This window comes from Culex quinquefasciatus, chromosome 2, assembly GCF_015732765.1.
Source record: "Culex quinquefasciatus strain JHB chromosome 2, VPISU_Cqui_1.0_pri_paternal, whole genome shotgun sequence".
NCBI lineage: Eukaryota > Metazoa > Arthropoda > Insecta > Diptera > Culicidae > Culex > Culex quinquefasciatus.
Window position 1 is genome coordinate 76,022,413 of NC_051862.1, and position 24,500 is coordinate 76,046,912.

Below are 24,500 nucleotides of genomic sequence, written 5' to 3' on the forward strand. Positions count from 1 at the left end.
GTAGGAGAAATACTTTTGAAAAAGGCAGGACATCAAGACAGCCCAGTACATAGTTATGTAATAAATCTGGGAAAGCTTTTACTCCGTAAATTTGAATAAAACCTGCATATTTAAAATTCAAATAAATGAGACTGCGAAGCTTCATCCCGCATTCTATTGCATTCTACATAATCCACCTTAACAAATTGAATATTTTCCGCCTGATTCAATTTTACGGATCTCAAGTGCTCTCTCAGGCTTTGAGTGTCAGTAATAAACACTGCCACACAACATCCAGGCTAATCCATCCTCCCGCAGGAAGCCATCCACTCATCCCGAGCACTCGAAGCCCCCCGAACAACAACCGAGCATAACGAAGTACAGTATTTATGCATGTCCGTCCGTTCGTCCGGGGGTCAACTCCAAAAGCCAACTCCACACACCGGTAGTTCTGAACTTTCGCCGGGTCGGTTGACTCGGTTCGGTGTCCAGTTTCAAGTGGTAAATTTATTTTAGATCACAATCAACTGCACACCGCAGCCACACACACACTTCTAATCCTTGACCAACTGGCCAAAAACACATAAAACACATATGACACGTCGACCAAATCCCTCACGTCCGAGAGGCCGATGCCTGATAGAGGTAGAACCAGAACCGGAACACTTGAGCTTGAAATACCGGAATACCGGACGGACGGACGAACGGTGCAAAAGCTATGGCCTCCAACAACATTAGCATCGGCTGAGCCCCCTGTTGAGCATCGTTTTGCGGTTGTTGTCCGGGAGTTCGAGGACCGTCCACGCAGCAGCTTTTCGAGAGAAGAACTAACCTCAACGGCCACCGGTCCGGTCCAATCGTCCAAAAGCTGAGTACCTACTAGTGGACATTTCCTGCGGACATTTTTCAGCGCGTCGGGCCCCCTCGATGCGCCCTCGTTTACACACGCACCAGAACGTAGAACATAGCAGCAATGCGCGGCGACCGGATGCTGGTTATGTCGTGCCATTTGATATTTCAAGTGGTTGTGTTGGAATTGTTCTGGGTTTGTTAGCTGTTTTTGTTCAATTTCATGTCATAATGTCAAGTGATGCTGTTGAAATATTTCATGTGATGTTTTTTGTCTGCCAATAGTTTCTGAAAAACTATTTTATTTAAAAAAGACAATTCAAGAGAATGGCCAATATGTTTAGGATGAAACATTGATGAATTTTCAGTAATTCAGTAATAAAAAGAACACATGGGTAAACAATCCAAAGGCCACCGGTTTAAACCCCGGACGCAAAAGATTCTTAACGCGTTTCAAACACGTTCTGACCTCAAATCCCTTTGGCCAGTTGTCGCACTAACATCAATTTTCAGGGTGTGTCAAGATAGCACGTCAAAATTGAAACTTCTTTCATGTATAAAAAATAACAACAATGCATCGAGTTTTTTTTTTCGTTTTTTTTATAGAATATCTCAGGATTGAAATCGAATTTTGGGGATCTGTGAAGGTCAAAAGATGAGGCATTGAGAGAACAAAAATTCAAGTGCGACAAGAATGAGAATGACGAAATTAATATTGATAATTGCTTCACAAAATTAATTAACTTCTGACACACATTTGATTTGGATCCAAAATTCCTTTAAGAAGCATATAATCGGCATATCGACGTCGTCGTGCTTTCTTGTCACACCTGCCATTTCGACGTTCCGAGAAAAACGCGTTTTAATGTTTGATCTTGAATAAACAAAAACGAAAGCACACAATGTAAACAATAACAAACACGTTTTGTTTGGCTGAACATTCTGTGCATTGCCCCGCAGTTTGGTTGAAGTTGGTTGCTGTAGTTCTGAGTTATAATTACAAATGTTTACGGTAGTCTAACTTGTACGTGCGTCAAACGCTTTCTGACCTGAAATCCCTTTGGCCAGTTGTCGCTCTTAGATCAATGTTTAGGGAGTGACAAGATTGAAACTACTTTCATAAGTAAAGTGACTAAAATGCACGGAGTTATTTCGGATTTCGTTGAATATCTCAGTATTGAAACCGAATATTGGGGATCTGTGAAGGTCAAAAGGTGAGGCATTGTGAGCTGCACAAAATGGCGTTCTTAACTCAATCTGGCCCAAAATGCACGTACGACAGGTTAGCACGACGGCGACGATATGCTTAGGGTGGTCCAAATCCGGGCTTTTTCGAGGGTCTCCTGAACCCCTCCCTCTAATCGACTGAAGTTTATATGGGAAAAATCAACTGTTTTACTTTTTACCTGTGGAGTAGGCTGTCCAGAATATGGGACTTTTTCTCAAAACCTCGCTCCACAAGCTGAATATTGTTCTTTGAGCTATTTTAGGACTCTGGGCTAAATATGATCAAAATCGGTCAACATTTACTCGAAGGTGAATTTTGTTTGGGAAAAATTAAAAAAAATGTATGGAAAACTCGACTTTCTTACGGTTTGGTCTGCAATGCGCTACATCCATGTAAATATTCCCAAAAGAGAGATTCTTATTGAAAATTTAATGCTCTACAACATTCTAGAACAGACCAAAGCTGTTAAACTTGATCCTGAAAAGTTATTTGCGACATTTTTGATTGAAAAACATTGTTTTCGCCAACTTTATGCTCGGGTATCAATGGGTTAGTCTCAACCAAATCCGCTCAAAATAAAACCGTTTTCCACTTGTGGAGCAGGGGGTTATTTATTCTGGACACCCTGCTGTGGAGGGAACCATACATATCTAATTCTTACCATTTCTCGGATGTGTTCATTAATTATGTTTGGATAAACTTTGCCAAACACACCATATTTTTGGATTTTATTGCTGAAAAGTTATTAACTTGCGAAAATTAACATATTTGCGCGACTGGCTCTAAAGGGCTACCTAGAAGCAATTATGTTTTTAACCACGTTTTTAACCACGTGCGTGCTCTCTTGCCTACCTATCTGCCTGACAGTGCGCCTGTTATGTTGCCCCTTACAACTGGTCGCGCAAAAATGGTCAGCTTGCGGGTAAAATTGGGTTGTCCACATAAAACACATAAAAACATTGCTCTGGTTTGATTTGATCATTTAAAAAAAACATGTTGCATCGAACCTATTTTTTCTGAAAAGTTTATAACTTTAACTTGAAGATGCATTTTATAAAAAAAATCACAAAAGTGATGTTTGATTCCCAATTTAACTTTATATTCAAAATGACTCGATACTTTCCAAAAACACAATTTAAAATGAATACAAAGAGACGAGTTGTTCCTGAGAAATTCTCTGCCAAATTGTTTTTATTTTATTTTAATTTTTGTATTTTTTTTATTCCGGCTGAAGCCATTTTGCATCATTAGTTTGTTCAAATAATTTTCCATACAAATTTGGGATTAGTGCGGTGCCTGTGGGAACGTGCAGTTCTGTTTTTTTCTCCTTCTTCTTTTTTTATTGTTGTTTTTTCGCGCGTTCGTTGGCCGATGAGTTTTTTTGTGTTGTTCTCTTTTTGTAGTTTTCGATGGAAACGGACCGATTTTTTTTTAAGACTAGCAAGTCGTATTGCAGGATTAAGTCCTTTCTATATCATCGATGATCGGAAGGCACGCCGTCGAATATGTTTTAAGGCTTATGATATAAAATCATTTTAATGAATGAAGCCCTTCGTACATCACCGGAAGGCACGCCGTCGGAGAATTTCTGGAGAATCGCGGTTGAATTAATACTATATTTAAATCCCTAGATATCTTTTTTTTTGGGGTCCTGGTCAATAACAAAGTAGTAGGTAGACACCAATGCTATGCTATGATTTTCCATTCAAATTTGGCAGCTGTCCATACAAATATGATGTATGAAAATTCAAAAATCTGTATCTTTTAAAAGATTTTTTTGATCGATTTTGTGTCTTTGGTAAAGTTGTAGGTATGGGTATGGACTACACTGAAAAAAATAATAAACAGTAAAAAAAAATTGGTGAGTTTTCCTTTAACTTTTTGTCACTAAAACTTGATTTGAAAAAAAAACACTATTTTATTTATTTTTTTTACATTTTTTTATGTTTAAGGAGACATAAATGCAAACTTTTCAGAATTTTCCAGGTTGTGCAAAACATCTTTAACAAAGTTATGATTTTTTGAATCAAATCTGATTTTTTTCAAAAAATGGAAATAATGGTCGCAAATTTTTGTGCATGATTCTAAACTGCTTCTGGCCGTGAAGAATTTAACACATAGGTATCTTTTGAGCAATTCCAGCTCAAATCAGGAATTTTTCTGGTACTTTTGTACCCGACCCTCTCCGATTTCAATGAAAGTTTTTAGACATGTTATCCTAGGCCTATATAAGCCATTTTTGTGTATATGGAGCCAATAGTACTCGAAAATAACATTTGAGAAGGGCGTAAGGTATTTAAATATTTTTGTATTTTGCAATTTAAAAATTACTGTATCTCGAAGCCATTGCGTCGTATCAAAAAGTGGTCCAAGACAAACTTGTAGGAAATTGGATGGGCTTTCTGAAAAAAATACACTGAAACAAAAATACACGCCACTTCTATGAGATTTTTTGATTTTTAAGTCTAAAACTTAAATTTAAAGGTGTTGTCACGATTTTTTTTCGTTCAAAATTTTTGAGGAAATAGCCTAAGATGTTACCAAAAGACTGACGAAAAATGCAGGATGGTATGTCTCTCCTAAAAAAATACAAAAATCATTTACTAAAACTGTTTTTTTTTGAAAAGTGGTCTAAACGTCAAAATTTTAAAAAACCCACAGTGAGAATCGATTTTCCAGACAATTTTACATAAAAGTCTCCATATTGACCATTGTCCTATGTCCAATCCTTGGGAAGATACAGCGGTTTTAAAAATAAAAATGATGAAAAAATGGGTTTTTTGGTGGTTTTTGGCAATTTCTTTATGACAGACTTGGTTTTTCAGTCTCGTAAATATTTTTACCGGAAAGCTCGTCCAATTTCCCATAAGTTTGCCTTTGACAGCTTTTTGATTTGACTCGTTTTGATATTTACGTAAGCTAATTTATTATCCAGGTTTCTACCACACTGAAAAAAATATTCTCTTTTCAGTTATTAACAATGTAATTAAGCTTATAACTGTAAGCCCTTACATCCAATTGAAATGCTGTCAAAGGCAAACTTTTGGGAAATTGGACGAGCTTTCCGGTAAAAATATTTACGAGACTGAAAAACCAAGTCTGTCATATAGAAATTGCCAAAAACCACCAAAAAACCCTTTTTTCATCATTTTTATTTTTAAAACCGCTGTATCTTCCCAAGGATTGGACATAGGACAATGGTCAATATGGAGACTTTTATGTAAAATTGTCTGGGGAACCGATTCCACCATGGGTTTTTTTTTAAATTTTGACGTTTAGACCACTTTAAAAAAAAACAGTTAGTAAATGATTTTTGTATTTTTTTAGGAGAGACATACCATCCTGCATTTTTCGTCAGTCTTTTGGTAACATCTTAGGCTATTTCCTCAAAAATTTTGAACGAAAAAAAATCGTGACAACACCTTTAAATTTAAGTTTTAGACTTAAAAATCAAAAAATCTCATAAAAGTGGCATGTATTTTTGTTTCAGTGTATTTTTTTCAGAAAGCCCATCCAATTTCCTACAAGTTTGTCTTGGACCACTTTTTGATACGACGCAATGGCTTCGAGATACAGTAATTTTTAAATTGCAAAATACAAAAATATTTAAGTACCTTACGCCCTTCTCAAATGTTATTTTCGAGTACTATTGGCTCCATATACACAAAAATGGCTTATATAGGCCTAGGATAACATGTCTAAAAACTTTCATTGAAATCGGAGAGGGTCGGGTACAAAAGTACCAGAAAAATTCCTGATTTGAGCTGGAATTGCTCTTTTGTCTTTCAACGAATCTAAGCCAAACAAAGTAAAACGTTAAAACGAAAAACTAAAATGCAAAAACGTGTTTAGTAGGGTGGGTACGTTTTTCAAAAAGTTCTCGGATCAAGTTTTAGTATGGTTCCCCTTGTAGGGCATGCCCATAGGGACTTTCATGCCAAATATCAGCTCATTTGGTTGTAAACTGGCTGCGCGCATCAGGGTTAAAGTTTACATGGGAATTACTATGGGAAATCGGAACTTTTGTTCAAACGCTCCTACAGGTCTGGAAAAATCACGCGCCAACTTCTGGTATGGTCAGGCCTATGGGAAATGGTCTGGAGAACACTTTTCCCGAAGAGAGCATGTGGATTCGTTGTCCCTAGACCTGGCGCATCGGCAAACAATCCGGTGTCTCCGGAATCAACGGTTTTCCCTCAAAAAGCATCAAATTTTCCTTAGCATGCTACGAAAGCTTGATGAACACCGCGACGCCATATGTCAGAAAGCTACCACGTGGTTGAAATATTTGCAAAAAAAATACAAATTTGCTATGCAAAGATCCTGAATTCGACTAAATAATATCAGGATTACTCGAAATGATCATTTTCTAGTCAAAAGAAGGTTTGCAATTGAATATTCCAGCCGTTTCTCACCCACGTGGTAGCTGTCTGACATATGGCGTCGCGGTGTTCATCAAGCTTTCATAGCATGCTAAGGAAAATTTGATGCTTTTTGAAGGAAAACCGTTGATTCCGGAGACACCGGATTGTTTGCCGATGCGCCAGGTCTAGGGACAACGAATCCATATGCTCTCTTCGGGAAAAGTGTTCTCCAGACCATTCCCCATAGGCCTGACCATACCAGAAGTTGGCGCGTGATTTTCCTAGACCTGTAGGAGCGTTTGAACAAAAAGTTCTGATTTCCCATAGTAATTCCCATGTAAACTTTAACCCTGATGCGCGCAGCCAGTTTACAACCAAATGAGCTGATATTTGGCATGAAAGTCCCTATGGGCATGCCCTACAAGGGGAACCATACTAAAACTTGATCCGAGAACTTTTTGAAAAACGTACCCACCCTAGTGTTTAGTTGCATGGTGTTTTTTGCAATTTGATAGAAATTTGTAAAGTTGAATATTATTTTAAAATGAATCCCCTCCCCCTCCCCCTCATAAATAAATTATGAGTTGAAAATAAAAATTGTCATTGGTTAAGAAAACAATGGTTAGCTTTTTTTCAACATTTTTATTCAAATATAGTCTTTTTGCAATTCCGTCGTGAAACTACTTACTTTTCCTGTCATTCTTGAACGACGAAACAGCCTTCTTTTCTGTACCAAAAATAACAGAATCGAATAGTAACCCTTTTCAAAACAAATGCTGAAAAGTTCTACTTTTCAGCACTGAAATGGATGCTGAAAAGTTGAACTTTTCAGCACTTGTTAAGAAAAGTTATACTTTTCAAAATTTTTTTGATTTGAAAGATTCATTGACTCAATGCATGGGCATTTGTCCTATAATTCTGTTCAAAGGGTGTTTTTCGGAATTGCAAAAAACGTTGTATGGAACTCGTTGCAAAACTTGATTTTTCATCACTCGTCGTATTTATCTAACTCGGTGAACCTCGTTAGATAAATGTACGACTCGTGCTGAAAAAATCCTTTTTTTGCAGCTTGTTGCTTAAACTACTATTTTAGTATTTTTACTATTTTTATTTGTGAATAATCAAGTAACAATGAGTTCATTTAGGTACATAACAGAGTTTTAGAGTTCCTTTCAGCTGTGTGTTACATCGTAATTCAATCGAAGGCATTATAACTTCTAACTATTGAATAGACAAGAGTAAGAAAAAGTTTTCAAAAAACTTACAGAAATTGCAATAAAAAAATGATAGATTAAAAGAAAGCTTAAAACAAGAATTAATTTAATTGAATTGTACACGATCTATAACTTTTTTTTGTATGAACAATGGTCCATGGGAGGGGTTTGAGATTTCCAAAAATATGTTCACGTGGTTTATGGGTGGTCCCTTTTTTTAAAAAAAAAACTAAATCAAATTGTTTGCACTACAGCATGGCCTCAGCGGTCTCTATTGCAAAATTCCTACTAGAGATATTCCTTTTGCATATAACGTGAGCATGTTCGCTAATTCAAATAAATTAAATAAGGCTACAATAGACAAATGTCAAAAACGATTTTCACCACTTTCTTACTAATCAGTCCATTTTGCACGAAGCAAATGTTTCCTGCCAAAAAACAACTAAGGGAATAAAACTCCCACCGCCCCCTCTCAACTGGACCGAAGCAACTTCTTTCCGAGCTTCACCTGGGTTTGTGACCGTGCTCGCCGAGTTAAAAGAAGAAGAGGAGACATCAGTACGTGACAATTTTCCAAAATTTGTGAGCTCAAATTGCAAAACCCCTGCGCGCCACCACCTTCGTCTGCACCGTTAGTTGCTGCTACTAAACGATTGTGTGTCACAAACTATACACAGGCACTATTTTTTTTCCTGCTCCACTAGTTTGGGTTTTTGCTGCTCTTCTTTTGGTATCCTTCTATTGCCTCTGCAAGCAAGCACTATTGTTTTTTTTTGCAGTTCTTTTTATAATTTTTTCCTGAAGTCGAAGTAACTGTCATTGGAAATTACTGATTTTTTTTTTGAAATTGCGTTGTTGAAAAAAGTTATGCATAAAAAAAGGTTAGTTAGTCAAAGGTTAATCCTTTCTCCGTGCAAGTTTGCACTGCCACAGTGGAATATCTTGCATCTTTTGCCCCAGGTGATGGATAGAGACTAATGGACCTGAAGTGCGATTTGATAACGCAACAGAAAAAAAGAACAGGAGAAACTTGGATCTTGCAAGACTTTTAAGCTGGCACGTGCACCGGCTGTTGAATTTGGTGCATGTTTTGCGTGTAGAATTAAGCAATTTTTTTTCCTTATTAAACTAGCTAAATTCAATGGACCAAACTAAAATTCGAATTTAATTCCACAAAATTTGACCAAACCAGTCAACCGGCAATAATCTAAACCCGAAATAATTGAACCCACCAAACTGAGCGCATTATAAAACAATTGCGGTTCGAATTGCTGCAATGCAACGTCATGAATTTGGTGCAATGCAATTGGTGAAAAGCTCACAATTTTGGCATTTTCCAACGGGTGTGGCAGCACACACTTCGACGGGATCAATTTTTGGTCGACCACGCGTGCACGTGCACACTCACAAAACCACGCACACGCACTAGGGGGGGGGGCTTTTGGGTTTTAGCATGTTTCGATCGCAATTAAGCGCGCTCTGTATTAAATTAAATTATTCTCCCCGCCCACTCACGGCCGAATTCTAAATCCTGCCACGTGCATATTTTATTCATCCCCTCTGGTCAGGTGTTATCCCGCCATGTGTTCTTTGTGTCACACGGGGGCTTTTTGGGGGGATTTGGGAAACTATGCACAATTAAGGGCGACAATGTTGCAATCATTCGATCAAATTTGTTTTAAAAAAATACATTTTTCTTTTTTTTCAAAGTGTTTCTTCTTCAATTTTAATACTTTTCTTTTAACTCTTTTTTTTTTCTTTTTTTTAAGTGCTGCTCTTTTTTTGTTTCTTAAAAATCGGTTCGTTTGGTACGGTAAGTCCACGCATCCTTCCTCCCGTGTTGATTCTGAGATTGAATCCGTTTTCAGAATTCTCACTGCGGTAAACACAACGCAGTAGGGCTGGCCATTTTAATTTTTGTATTGCATTTTCGGGTGTTCTTGGATGTACTGCAATTATTAATATAGTCAAGAAAAGTGCTTGGCGCGAAATCTAGTCACAAGACATTCCAGCATGCTTTCATCGAACTGGCTACGCTTGTTTTAGATTAGATTAGATTAGATTTTTTTTTTCTTTTTTGTTCTTTTTTCAAGATGTAACATTGTGTGTACCTTTTTGATGACCAAAGAAGAAATTTTGCATCTTTAGTTCGTCCATATAATTTTGCGAGGCATATTGTATATAAGACAATCCCCACTCTGCCGATAAACCTGATTTATTTAAATCACTAATGATAACGATTCTGAGAATCTCAGACGATTCAATTCCGTCAATATCGAGCGCGACAAAATGCAACACCGTAACAACTTCCAGCACATATCCGACAAACTTTCCCCAAGCCTCTATAGAGATAGGTAGAGGTACTTCATCAACCCAGAGTCTCCCGTGTCGGGAGGAAAGCCACACAAAATCGCGAGTTGGAGCTCACACATCACGAAACTCCCGGCGGTGAGGCGGGTGAGTTGGTTTGAGGTTGCACTATATCTGCATGGCTTAGATTCCCGCCAGGTAAAACTCGGACCACACGAGTCTGCGTCCGTCTGCGGTCCGTCATCCATCTGCGGAATTAGATTTGCTACTGCTGCTGAAACCCGGTGGAACATGATACCACCACGTGGGCCTAGTTTGAGTGTGTGGGTGCGGTGGATGGTAACCGTTGGCCAGAATTTAGCTTTGGTCCTGGGGGAGCATCACGCATGAGTGACCACCCACAATGCACTCTTTCACACACACACACCCGCAGAGAGTTGCAAGCCACCACGTTTTTCATTTGAAACCACGTGGGCGCTAGGATTACTGGTGCTGTTGGGTGTGACAAAATTGGTGCAGTTTTCGAACTAAAAACTAAAAACTAAAAACTAAAAACTAAAAACTAAAAACTAAAAACTAAAAACTAAAAACTAAAAACTAAAAACTAAAAACTAAAAACTAAAAACTAAAAACTAAAAACTAAAAACTAAAAACTAAAAACTAAAAACTAAAACTAAAAACTAAAACTAAAACTAAAACTAAAAACTAAAACTAAAAACTAAAAACTAAAACTAAAAACTAAAAACTAAAAACTAAAAACTAAAAACTAAAACTAAAAACTAAAAACTAAAAACTAAAAACTAAAACTAAAAACTAAAACTAAAAACTAAAAACTAAAAACTAAAAACTAAAAACTAAAAACTAAAAACTAAAAACTAAAAACTAAAAACTAAAAACTAAAAACTAAAAACTAAAAACTAAAAACTAAAAACTAAAAACTAAAAACTAAAAACTAAAAACTAAAAACTAAAAACTAAAACTAAAAACTAAAAACTAAAACTAAAAACTAAAAACTAAAACTAAAAACTAAAAACTAAAAACTAAAACTAAAAACTAAAAACTAAAAACTAAAAACTAAAACTAAAACTAAAACTAAAAACTAAAAACTAAAAACTAAAACTAAAAACTAAAACTAAAAACTAAAAACTAAAAACTAAAACTAAAAACTAAAACTAAAAACTAAAAACTAAAACTAAAACTAAAACTAAAACTAAAAACTAAAAACTAAAACTAAAAACTAAAAACTAAAAACTAAAACTAAAACTAAAAACTAAAAACTAAAAACTAAAACTAAAAACTAAAAACTAAAAACTAAAAACTAAAAACTAAAAACTAAAAACTAAAAACTAAAAACTAAAACTAAAAACTAAAAACTAAAACTAAAAACTAAAACTAAAAACTAAAAACTAAAACTAAAAACTAAAAACTAAAAACTAAAAACTAAAAACTAAAAACTAAAAACTAAAAACTAAAAACTAAAAACTAAAAACTAAAAACTAAAAACTAAAAACTAAAAACTAAAAACTAAAAACTAAAAAATGTGAAAAACAAGCAAAACATTGAAAAAGTGACTGTAAAAACGTGAAAAAATTAGATAGGCAAAATGTAATTATATTAGGTGGTAGAATAGGCCATATACCACCAAAAACAAACGTAAACTCAACAAGATAAGTGCAAAATAAAATACTAACAATAAAACAAGAGAAGTAAAGTATTTCGTAGAACAAAAGTTGCTCAAAATGACCTCCTGAACACGGGAAAAATAAAAAAATTAAAAAAAATGTGGGCAGTAGAGGGTTAACAACATTCCAAAACCAGTGTTCCATTTTTTTTCATATTTAACAATATATTTATTTTACACCAATTGTTGCACCAGTGCAAATTATAATTTCTTAAATACTACCTAGGTATTAAACGAATTAAAAAAGTTCTTCTTGCACAAACCCATTTCAAATTCATAATGGTACCAATTCAAAACAAAACCGCAATTTTGCTTCGGCGTGAAGGGGATAACACCAATTATTGTTTAAAAAGCTTACCTTAATTGTAATAGTTTACTTTCATAAAGCTGGATCTATTTCCAGATGCTTCAGAAATAAATTATATCAGAAATAAATCTTGAAATAACATTTTCTGATCATCAAATTAATTCCATGATATAATCAATTTTACCGTTTTTGACTTATACGTCATAAATTTATTTGTTTTAAAACAACGATAGTATATGATATGACAAGTGATAATAGTACTTCAGAATAGGCGAAAAAAATCCACACCACAGGGTGCGGTTTTTTTTCGTCTATCCTGAAGTAATATTATCAGTTGTCATATCACTTACTATCGTTGCTTTAAAACATAATATAAACTTAAGTGAAATGAATAAAAAAAATTAAAACATTCGTGCTAAAAGATTGGGTCAATGTATACTTCCGCTTAAATCTTTGGAATTCCCGGAAAATTAAAAAATCCCGGGAAACACAATTCCCGGGATTTTTCTCCCGGGACGGGAAATTGGACGCTCTATAATAAACATTGAAAAAAAATAATGAGTGATAAAATTTAGTTTTGAAAAGGAATTTAGAAATTTCGCTACTGTTATTTTACTAAGTAATAAAAACTTATAATTGAAAAAAAATATAAACTTTAAAAATAAGGGCAAAGAATTCATTTTATTAACATTAACATCATGCCAATAAAAAATGACGGATACTGAATCAATATGAACACAGAACATAATTGTTTAACAAATTTTTAAATTTTTACAGCAATATATGATATTTTCTATTTACCGACAATTAAATTTCTTCGCTCTAATGAACAAACTAATATTTTTAGCCTTTTAATTGTAGCAAAGAAGATCTAAGAGATGCTTACATTTGGAAGCAATCCATGATATCTCGTGAACACAGAACGGGAAAAATTTAGCATAAAATGATTTGTTAACAATTTTGTCAAAATAAAAAAGCCAATTTGTCTGACGGGGTACAGTTAAACCTCGTATAAGAGCGCCTCGCATATGCAACTTTGCATATACGAGTCATTCCACCTGATTCAGTTTTGTCGCAAGAGTTGCATATGCGAGGTACAGGGCTTATGGGATTTTGGCTATATGGGAGACATGGGCTATATTTTTATAAAAAATCAACTAAACTATACAAATTTATAGTGTTTTGGAATCGTTATGAAGTCAGCTATACAGCTACACCAAATTTACATGGTTTACGATGTTCTAGATCATCCGAAACTTCGTCAAGTTAAGGCCTATGTGTTCAACGCCGTACAAGTATGAGTTAGGCGATTTGACTGTGGTTTTTGACCACAGATCATATCCGGATAGCCTCAGGGAGGTTCAGGGACTAGTCTTCCGATATGTGGAAATGTTCTGGGTCTTCTGTGGAGTCCCGAGAGCTACGCATGAAGGGTCTACCGCCGTAACAAGATAGAGGTCGATGGTTTTTGGCCTTAGATTATATCCAGATAGACTCAGGGAGGTTCAGGGACTAGTCTACCGATATGTGGTGATGTTCTGGGTCTTCTGTAGAGTCCTGGGAGCTACGTCCGATGGGTCTACCGACGTAACACGGCAGAGGTCTGTGGTTTTTGACCTCAGATCATATTCGGATAGCCTCAGGGAGGTACAGGGACTAGTCTACCGGTATGTGGTGATGTTCTGGGTCTTCTGTGGAGTCCCGGGAGGTACGACCGATGGGTCTACCGCCGTAACGCGGCAGAGGTCGGTGTTTTTTGACCTCAGATCATATCCAGATAGCCTCAGGGAGGTTCAGGGACTAGTCTACCGATATGTGGAAATGTTCTGGGTCTTCTGTGGAGTCCCGAGAGCTACGCCTGAAGGGTCTACCACCGTAACAAGGCAGAGGTCGATGGTTTTTGGCCTTAGATTATATCCAGATAGACTCAGGGAGGTTCAGGGACTAGTCTACCGATATGTGGTGATGTTCTGGGTCTTCTGTAGAGTCCCGGGAGCTACGTCCGATGGGTCTACCGACGTAACACGGCAGAGGTCTGTGGTTTTTGACCTCAGATCATATTCGGATAGCCTCAGGGAGGTTCAGGGACTAGTCTACCGATATGTGGTGATGTTCTGGGTCTTCTATAGAGTCCCGGAGTTACGACCGACGGGTCTACCGCCGTAACAAAGCAGAGGTCGATGGTTTTTGACCTTAGATAATATCCAGATAGCCTCAGGGAGGTTCAGGGACTAGTCTACCGATATGTGGTTATGTTCTGGGTCTTCTGTAGATTCCCGGGAGCTACGTCCGATGGGTCTACCGACGTAACACGGCAGAGGTCTGTGGTTTTTGACCTCAGATCATATCCGGATAGCCTCAGGGAGGTTCAGGGACTAGTCTACAGGTATGTGGTGATGTTCGGGGTCTCCTGTAGAGTCCCGGGAGTTACGGCCGATGGGTCTACCACCGTAACAAGATAGAGGTCGGAGGTTTTCGACCTCAGATCATATTCAGATAGCCTCAGGGTGGTTCAGGGACTAGTCTACCGACGTGTGGTAATATTCTGGGTCTTCTGTAGAGTCCCGGGAGTAACGGTCAATGGGTCTACAGCCGTAACTAGTCTACCGATATGTGGTGATGTTCTGGGTGTTTTGTAAGATTTCGGAAGCTACGGCCGTTGGGTCTACCACCGTAACAAGATAGAGGTCGGAGGTTTTTGACCTCAGATCATATCCGGATAGCCTCAGGGAGGTTCTGGGGCTAGTCTACCGATGTGATAGGTCTTTTGTAAGATCTTGGAAGTTACGGCCGATGGGTCTACCGCCGTAACAAGATACAGGTCTGTGGTTTTTGATCTCAGATCATATCCGAATAGCCTCAGGGCCGTTACTTCCGGGACTCTACAGAAGACCCAAAAGATCATAACACATCGGTAGACTAGTCCCTGAACCGTCCTGAGGCTATCCGGATATGATCTAAGATCAAAATCCAGTGACCTCTGCCTTATTTCGGTGGAAGACCCATTGACCGTAATCCCGGGACTCTACAGAAGACCCAGAACATCACCACACATCGGTAGACTAGTCCCTGAACCTTCCTGAGGCTATCCGGATATGATCTGAGGTCAAAATCCACCGACCTCTGCCTTGTTACGGCGGTAGACCCATTGACCGTAGCTCCCGGGACTTTACAGAAGACCCAGCACATTACCAGAAGTCGGTAGACTAGTCTCTGAACCACCCTGAGGTTATCTGGATATGATCTAAGATCAAAATCCAGTGACCTCTGCCTTATTTCGGTGGTAGACCCATTGACCGTAACTCCTGAGACTCTACAGAAGACCCAGAACATCACCACACATCGGTAGACTAGTCCCTTAATCTCCCTGAGGCTATCTGAATATGATCTGAGGTCAAAATCCACCGACCTCTGCCATGCTACGGCGGTCGACCCATTGACCGTAATTCCCGGGACTCTACAGAAGACCCAGAACATCACCCCACATCGTTAAACTAGTCCCTGAACCTTCCTGAGGCTATCCGGATATGATCTGAGGTCAAAATCCACCGACCTCTGCCTTGTTACGGCGGTAGACCCATTGACCGTAGCTCCCGGGACTTTACAGAAGACCCAGCACATTACCAGAAATCGGTAGACTAGTCCCTTAACCTCCCTGAGGCTATCTGGATATGAACTGAGGTCGAAAACCTCCGACCTCTATCTTGTTGCGGTGGTAGAGCCATCGGCCGTTACTCCTGGGACTCTACAGAAGACCCAAAAAAATGACCACACATCGGTAGACTAATCCCTGAACCTCCCTGAGGCTATCTGGATATTATCTAAGGTCAAAAACCATCGACCTCTCCTTTGTTACGGTGGTAGACCCATCGGCCGTAACTCCCGGGACTCTACAGGAGACCCAGAACATCACCACATATCGGTAGACTAGTCCCTGAACCTCCCTGAGGCTATCCGGATATGATCTGAGGTCAAAAACCACCGACCACTGCCGTGTTACGTCAGTAGACCCATCGGACGTAGCTCCCGGGACTCTACAGAAGACCCAGAACATCACCACATATCGGTAGACGGACGGAATCGACGTAACACCTTATAATGTGGCCCTCTTAAACCTTGCGGTTTCGTCAACGGATCCACAGGCGTGTATCGTTCTTTTTGCGACAAGACTCCGCCTCCCGGGTCTGCTAAGTGTGAAGGTATGGGCACGGGGAGAGGGCACCGAATACCTATATTTACACTTAGCATTTTTGCGTCCGCCTCGGGATTCGAACCGGCGACCTCTGGATTGTGAGTCCAGTGCGCGGTCCGATTGATCCACACAGGCAGACTAGTCTCTGAACCTCCCTGAGGCTATCTGGATATTATCTTAGGTCAAAAACCATCGACCTCTCCTTTGTTACGGCGGTAGACCCTTCATGCGTAGCTCTCGGGACTCCACAGAAGACCCAGAACATCTCCACATATCGGTAGACTAGTCCCTGAACCTCCCTGAGTCTATCTGGATATGATCTAAGGTCAAAAACCATCGACCTCTGCCTTGTTACGGCGGTAGACCCTTCAGGCGTAGCACCCGGGACACCACAGAAGACTAAGAACATTTCCAAATATCGGTAGACTAGTCCCTGAACCTCCCTGAGGCTATCTGGATATGATCTGAGGTCAAAAACCACCGACCTCTGCCGTGTTACGGCGGTAGACCCATCGGACGTACCTTCAGGGACTCTACAGAAGACCCAGAACATTTCCACATATCGGTAGACTAGTCCCTGAACCTCCCTGAGGTTATCCGGATATGACCTGTGGTCAAAAACCACAGTCAAATCGCCTACCTCATACTTGTACGGCGTTGAACACATAGGCCTTAACTTGACGAAGTTTCGGATGACCTAGAACATCGTAAACCATGTAAATTTGGTGTAGCTGTATAGCTGATTCATAACGATTCCAAAACACTATAAATTTGTATAGTTTAGTTGATTTTTTATAAAAATATAGCCCATGTCTCCCATATAGCCAAAATCCCATAAGCCCTGTACCTCGCATATGCGTGCTTCGCATAAGAAACCCCCATATGAGGTGCATATGCGAGGTTTAACTGTAGTAAATTTTGGCCCCGGTCTAACCTAGAGGTTAGCTCGTTAACTCAGTACAGGTGAGGAAGTCGTCTCCCTGAGTCCTGTCTCGGTGGAGTCGCTGATAGGCAGTTGAACTCAAAATCCAAAGGTCGTCAGTTTGAATCCCGGGGTGGATGGCAGCCAAGGCAATGATGTAGAGCGAATAATTTTATTTTTGCAATTCCGTCGTGAAACTACCGTAAACCGGGATGACTTTGATAGGATTTCAATTTGTTTTTGGAATATTTTCCAACAGGTGAGGTTTTTCTCAAGATTATTATTTTTAAAACATGTACTGGGGTAGGCCACACAAAGTCCATGAACTATTTTGGAAAAAAAGTTTTTTCAATAGTGTTTAGAAAAATAGTTACGTTAAAAATTCTTAGTTTTAATTCCGGGGTGAATTTGATAGTCATAGATTTTTTTGTTAAAATCATATTTAAGATGATCAAACCTTATTTGTACGTTAAATATACCATCACTGAAGTAGATGATATAGTTTTTAAGAAAAAAAATCAATGTTTATATTTAGTTAACTAAATTTATAAGCTTTTTTAACAAAATACATGTAAATTTTAGGTAAAATTGTTAAAAAGTCGGAATTTTGCCTGAAATTTGTTTAACTAAATATGTTTATAAAATTATCGATAAATAATTGCATTTTATACTGAATTCGAAGCACGAATCACAATTTTTCACATTTGACATGAAATTTGTTCATTTGAAATTGCCTTTAAATTTGGAGATTTTTTTAAATTGTGTTTCTAAAACACATATTATTTATTATTTACAAACTTATTTAACCTTCTCCTAGTGGAAAATTCCAAAGAATCCGAAAATGCATTCCGTTTTCCGATTTAAAATAATTTTCACTGAGAAAATCATGACACTTTGAGAAGATTAAAATAATGACTTTCATCAACATTTTCTTAACTATAGTTAACTAACTTTTTAAACTTTTCAAAATTTTATGAAAGGTTCTTTTTGAGGTACTTTGAACACTTCTCTACCACGGTCAGTATGATTCTAAACATTTCCGTACGTATTTTAATTGTACTCTTCATTTTACAGAAAAATCGCAAACCTATCAAAGTCACCCCGGCTATCAAAGTCACCCCGTTTTACGGTACTTACTTTTCTTGTCATTCTTGAAAGTTCTACTTTTCAGCACTCAAATGGGTGCTATAAAGTTGAACTTTTCAGCACTTGTTTCGAAAAGTAACACTTTTCAAAAAAAATGGATTTAAACGATTTATTGACAAAATACATAAAAAATTTGACATAAAATTTCACTCAGTGTGTGTTTTTTGGAATTGCAAAAAATGTTGTATGGAACTCGTTGCAAAACTTGATTTTTCAGCACTCTTTATTTATTTACTTGGTGAACCTCGTTGGATAAATATACGACTCGTGCTGAAAAAATCCTCTTTTTGCAACTTGTTGCATTAACTAGTATTTTAATTTTGATTTTGATTAATTTGATTTCTACTTATTTCGCAACCTTTGCTTATTTTTAAAGGGTTTGTTGAAACTTTTATCCAAATTCTGGGTTTTTTTTCTGAGAATATCCAATAAACCATTTTTATTTGTTGTTTGCTGGTTGGGTTTGTGGACCTTCAAAATCGCGGTTACCGAAATTCTTAAATTCTTAAATGTTCGATTAATAATTTGTTTATGTTTTAGTTTAATGATTATTGATATTTTAATTTTCGATATTTAATCATTTATTTTTATTATCGTTTTTCTAGTTCACAAAAGTAAAATTTAATGGACGAGTTTGTTAAACAGAAAAAAAATATTCGTGAGAACTTGCACAATGATTCTCCACGAAGTGTTCACTCATTTCAAGCTAACTCACTTTTAGCACCTCAAAACGTTTCGTTTTCAACGCATCAAGTTCAACGCGTGTTCACGGCTCCGCAACAACCCGACGCAACCGACGCAGCTCCTTTTTCCCGGTTGCATTGTCGCGTCGGAATAGCGCGAAAATTCAATCTTCTTGCCACACAAAAAGGGGTCATATCTTGAGCTTTGTCCACGATTAGGACACGTTCAACGGGCCATTCCCGGCACGCCAATCTCCAGGCCGTCCGGCCAGTGCGTGTGCTCGTTCGAACGTGCCCGAGATTTATTATCGCTGGCCCGGCACATGAAAATGATACGTGATCCCTCAGGCCGCAGGCCAGCAGCAGACTCGCAATGGCCGTTTTTCTAAGCAGAGCACTGTGACCTGGCTTACATGGTGTCGAATAGAACTAAAAGTGTATCAAAATAACAACATCAAAAGGACTCAGGACATCAGAAGCACATTCAAACTGTCAATTTGAGAATTTCCATCATCCCGTCGTTAGCAGACACCATGTCAGGCTAAATGACGCACCTCTCGAGGCGGTCTCTATCTCCGGTCGACATTCCTGCCCCGGTACCCGTTGGTCTTTGTGTGATGTGTGTCCTTCGAATTGGCCAAAACCACTGACTGACGACGACGAACGCACGGGGAACGTGATGTTGCACAAGACTACTAACAACCGCGGGGTGACATTGGCCACGACGGTGTCGAGTTGACGACGTGATGACATCACGCGAGGAAAAGTGAAACGGAAGAACGACCTTTAACTAACGGAACAGCCAGGTACAGCATCACGGGTTCAGCTATCGTCCGGAATATACGCACACAGTTTACCGCACCTGGAATACGGAACACGTTGTGGGTGGGGTTTTCCGGAGTGACGCGCGCAAACTGCGATAATAAATGACGTTGACGCGGTGAAATATCTGCAACAGTTCAGTGAGTGGATTAGTTCGATTGGGAACAATTTTGAAGATGAAGAATTTAATGAATGTATAAACCATTACTTGATCCACCTTAAGGTGATTGGTGCCTTCCTCACACTCACGTTGTATTTTAGGTTGTATTAATTTAATTGAGAGTTTTTTTTAATTATTTTTGCCTTCCTCACCTCACTGAGGCAAGGCTATAAAATCACTCGAAAAATGAACTTCTTAAACACGCCTCCTAGACATACCTTCACGTATACCTATCGACTCAGAATCAAATTCTGAACAAATGTCTGTGGGGATGTGTGTAGACATGATTTTTTTTCCACACGATTATCTCAGAACTGGCTGAACCGATTTTGGCCGGATCCGCCTTATTCTGTTCGTTTTGGGGTCCCCTAAGACCCTATTAAATTTTATTCTGTTTAGTTAAGTATTTAAAAAGTTATGCCAAGAAAAAGATTTGTGTAGATACAAAAAAGGGTGAGTTTTTGCCTAACCTCAAAAGGCCGGGTCTTTTCGTTTACGTGTGAGAGTCGCGCCAGATGCGAAACGCCCGGTTGCCACATTGCTTCAAATGAGAGTCTGCATGTTTTCTGGAAAAGTCTGTATCAGGTATATATTTTTTCATAAACTTATTTTCATTATTACATTGTAAATGTGAGGAAGGCACCACCCACCTAATGGTGGATTAAGAAACATTTTTTTATTGATTTTTATTTTTTTATTTTTTATAATTATTGTTTTTACCAGAACAATAATTTTCAATTCTTTTTTTACCAACTCTCGAAAATAAAGGAGAAAGGGGTGGCTGTAATTGAATTTGAAAGTGCTGATATGCCAACATTAGGTGCAGGATGGAATTGCATGCAGTCCCCCTAGACTTATTAAACAATGTCTTATGAGTTGTATATTTCAGTAAAGAGTTCGTGTGAATCTTTGTCGAGACAAAATGATGTATTCAGCAACATAATCAATACAGACTTTTTCGAGAAGAGACGCAGACACTGCTTGAGCAATGTGGCAACCAGGTGATATGCATGCTGCGCGACTCTCGCGCGTAGGCAAAAAGTCCCAGCCTTTGAAGTTATGCAAAAATCACCCTTTTTTGTAGCTGCAAAAAAACTTTTTCATGACATAACTTTAAAAGTACTTCAGTAAACAGAATAAAATTCAATAGAGGGTCTTAGGGGACCCCAAAACGAACGGAATAAGGCGGATCCGGCCGAAATCGGTTCAGCCAGTTCTGAGATAATCGTGTGCAAAAAAAAAATAATGTCTACACACATCCCCACAGACATTTGTTCAGAATTTGATTCTGAGTCGTTAGGTATTAGGATGTAACAAAAATGACTTTTTGGCGGGCATTCAGGGGCTGGTTCCGGTGGTCGTACTGAGCCCAAATCCCAAATATGAGCATGGTTGGACGTAACAGGAGCTGGCGCTCCACCCTTCAATTTAAAATTGGATTTAACCCGTAAAAAAAGTTTTTTTTTTTCAAAAATGTCCTTTTTGAGGCATTTTGGCCACTGAAGCATTTATTTTCAACATCACTGGCCAGATCCTTGTGCATCTTTTGGTAAATGTAAAATTGAAGTTTGAAGCACCCTGGAGCTCAGTACAGACCTTCAAAGTTTGGCATTTTTTCGAAAAATCGGTCCTATCAAAATCAAATGGCATCTTGTGCGTCGCGAGGTGCGACGCATTTTTTTTTCTACCGGGGATTTCCAAAAAATGCCAAACTTTGAAGGGATGTACCAAGCTCCAGCGTGCTCCAAACATCAATGTTATGTATACCAAAAGATGCGCAAGGATAAACCCGAGCAGACGTTAGTAACAAAATTAATAATATTTCAATAACAAATCCTGTTAAAATAACAAAAAGTGTTATTATTTTATCCTGAAGTTCAACTTCAAGAAGAAAAAATAATAACAGTTTCTGATAAAATAACAAGATTTGGTATTGAAGTTATATTATACTGAAAATGTTTAATAACACGCTAATAAGAGAAAATTTTATACATTTCAAAAACTCTCCTAATAACAAGATTTGTTATTCGGTTGGTATTCTGACTTAGAAATAAAATTACCATAAATCGCACAAATGGAAATGTTTCTAAGTGTCCATAACACAATCTGTTATTATTTTTTCTTTTGTTAAATATGTTTAGATCTTTGGGATAATGTTGGCCAATTTAGTCGGGGTCATTATTTTGGCCATGAATGGGGTCCTTAAGCTGAAATTATTCTAAAAAGTTGAATTTTTGAAAGTTGATTTTTTATAATTATTTGATATACCCCCTAAGGGACTTTGCCAAAATTGGAATGTTGATTTTTTATAATTATTTGATACACCCTAAGGGACTTTGGTAAAATTGGCTAGAACTATGCGATAATTTTGTCCAATTTCATCGGGGTCATTATTTTGGCCCTGAAATGGGGTCCTAAAGCTAAAATTATTTTGAAAAAAGTTGATATTTTGAAAGTTGATTTTTTTAAATAGTTTGGGGACTTTACTAAAATTGGCTAGAACTATGGAAATATTTTGACCATGAAATGGGGTTCTTAAGCTTAAATTAATCAGATAAAATTAACTTTTGAAAGTTATTTTTTTATGTTTGTCATTGAGAATTTTTGAAATGTGAATAACAAATACTGTTATTATTTTCACAGAGCAAGAAAGTCGGAGCTGACGTTAAAGTTCGAGCAGGAGTGAGACCTCGGAGACGGCATCGGATTCAGCTAATTTTCAGCAACTTTCACTTGGAGTCGGAATCTGTGAAGCTGGGTATTTTTGGAGAGCTGAAGTCGGCGTTGACGTCATATCCTGCATCCATAGTCGGAGTTGTCTTCAAAGTATGGATTCAAAGTCGCTTAAAGAAACCCGACTCTGAAGCCCTGACTAGTACAGAAGAGTTTTGGCAACTGCAGGTTTATTTGCAAATGGCAAATAAACCAAAACAAGAACTTTTTTTGTTATGGAGACATACAAGTTCAATAACAATTTTTGTTATTATGCTGCTCCACCTTTCCGCACAAAATAACAAATCTTGTTATTCCTTCATGATTCGTTCTGTGTTATTGGTTTGTTATTGCAATAACAACATAATAACAGTTTAAGTTATTCTTCGAACAAATCTTTGTTATTGGTTTTTGTTATTTTAACAACTAATCCGATCATCCCAATAACATATTTCGATCTTCTCATAATATCAAAAACTGACCTTCCCAAGTTATTTCCGTCTGCTCGGGTTATTGAGAAATATTACTTTAACTTGTAGAACTATCTGACTCTCCAAATATTTATTGTGTTTTCGTTTGACACAGTTTGACAACCGCGATTCCAGGTAATTTGTCTGCCGTATGAGAAAACAGCTTCTATTTTCGCTAGTTTTAGAGAACTTTCTCACGTTTTGGCGATGGATCCCCTTTCCGTGTTTCAAAAACCAATGTTCAATATCTTAATGCGCAATATTTTGAAAACCTTTTTAAATTGACGATTGCTAGCATTGTATGAAGCCTTGTATGGACGAACTAATGATGCAAAATTACTTTTTTGGTCATAGAAAAAGTACCACACAAATTTGCATCCAAATCAAAAATTTCAAAAAGAATAATCGTTGTTCGAAGTCTCAGAGAATTGTTTAGCATAGAATTAGAAAAAAATCGAAAAAAAAGCAATGAAGGTGCATGATACTTCAATACTCCTACAAGCAATGATGCGTCTCCATAAAATGATATAATAACGTATTATTAATAATTTTCTAAAATCAAATCCCCCCCCCCCCTTCCAGGCAGCCTCCCTCACCGTCACCTGCCGGCAAACCCAGTCCTGCGGCCACCTGATCAGCATCCGGCCCTTCGTCCACCGGAACACCTCGTCCGAGGAGCTCAACACGGTGCTGCTGTACGCGTCCTCGCTGCAAATGTCCGCCCAGCTGTTCCGGGTGCCCATCAACGCGCACTACCTCTGCTTCCTGGTGCTCGTCTGCGTGATTGCCCTGCTCACCTTTGGCATGTGCCTCAGCCTCGCGTTGGGCGGTTGAAATTTAAACAAAAGTGAAGGGCCCACTCAACGTTACATTAACCAACGTTAATCAGCCTAAGGGGCCACTTTTTTTATTGGCTCGCTGTGCAATTGTTGCCTTTGCTTTCAATTGATCCAATTGTGTTACAAATAACACACTGACTGCTACAAAGGAAATTTTTCATATTCGAATTCGTTTGTATGCACTCTGTATATACAAATAATAAAATAAAAAGTAAATGGAGCCTAACATTTCAAAAGGGCACAAAACTTTTGTAAACAATAGTGTATCCCTTTCACTCAAATGACAGTTTGCATAAGGTGTGAGAGGGATACACTCTTGTTTACAAAAGTTTTGTGCCCTAATGAAATGGCAAGCACGAAATATTTGTTTTGGTTCGTGCTCAAATATTTTCATTTTTCACTTTCAGCAGCCATGTCCCACAGATGCCGAACATTTCGAAATTAATTAATGTGAGGAAGGTCTATTTGAAAATAAAAACATAAATACATTTACAAATTGATAACACTCACAGCTTATTGCGAAGTAAATACGTATAAATAAGTAAATATTCATGTATTCGATCTACCCATTAACAAAATCTTGCTTCTGAATTTTCGCAATATAAATAACTCTGGCATTTTT

General features: G+C 37.9%; 1 protein-coding gene across 1 annotated transcript in view; it reads left to right on the forward strand.

The window, feature by feature from the left end:
* LOC6044177 overlaps positions 1 to 24,066 on the forward strand; it is a 192,286-nt gene extending 168,220 nt beyond the window's left edge. Inside the window, exon 9 of the mRNA XM_038254279.1 lies at positions 23,622 to 24,066. Within this exon, the coding sequence (XP_038110207.1) occupies positions 23,622 to 23,873 (252 nt within the window). The 3' untranslated portion in view covers positions 23,874 to 24,066. The remainder of the gene's footprint in view (positions 1 to 23,621) is intronic.
* Positions 24,067 to 24,500: the final 434 nt, after the last annotated feature.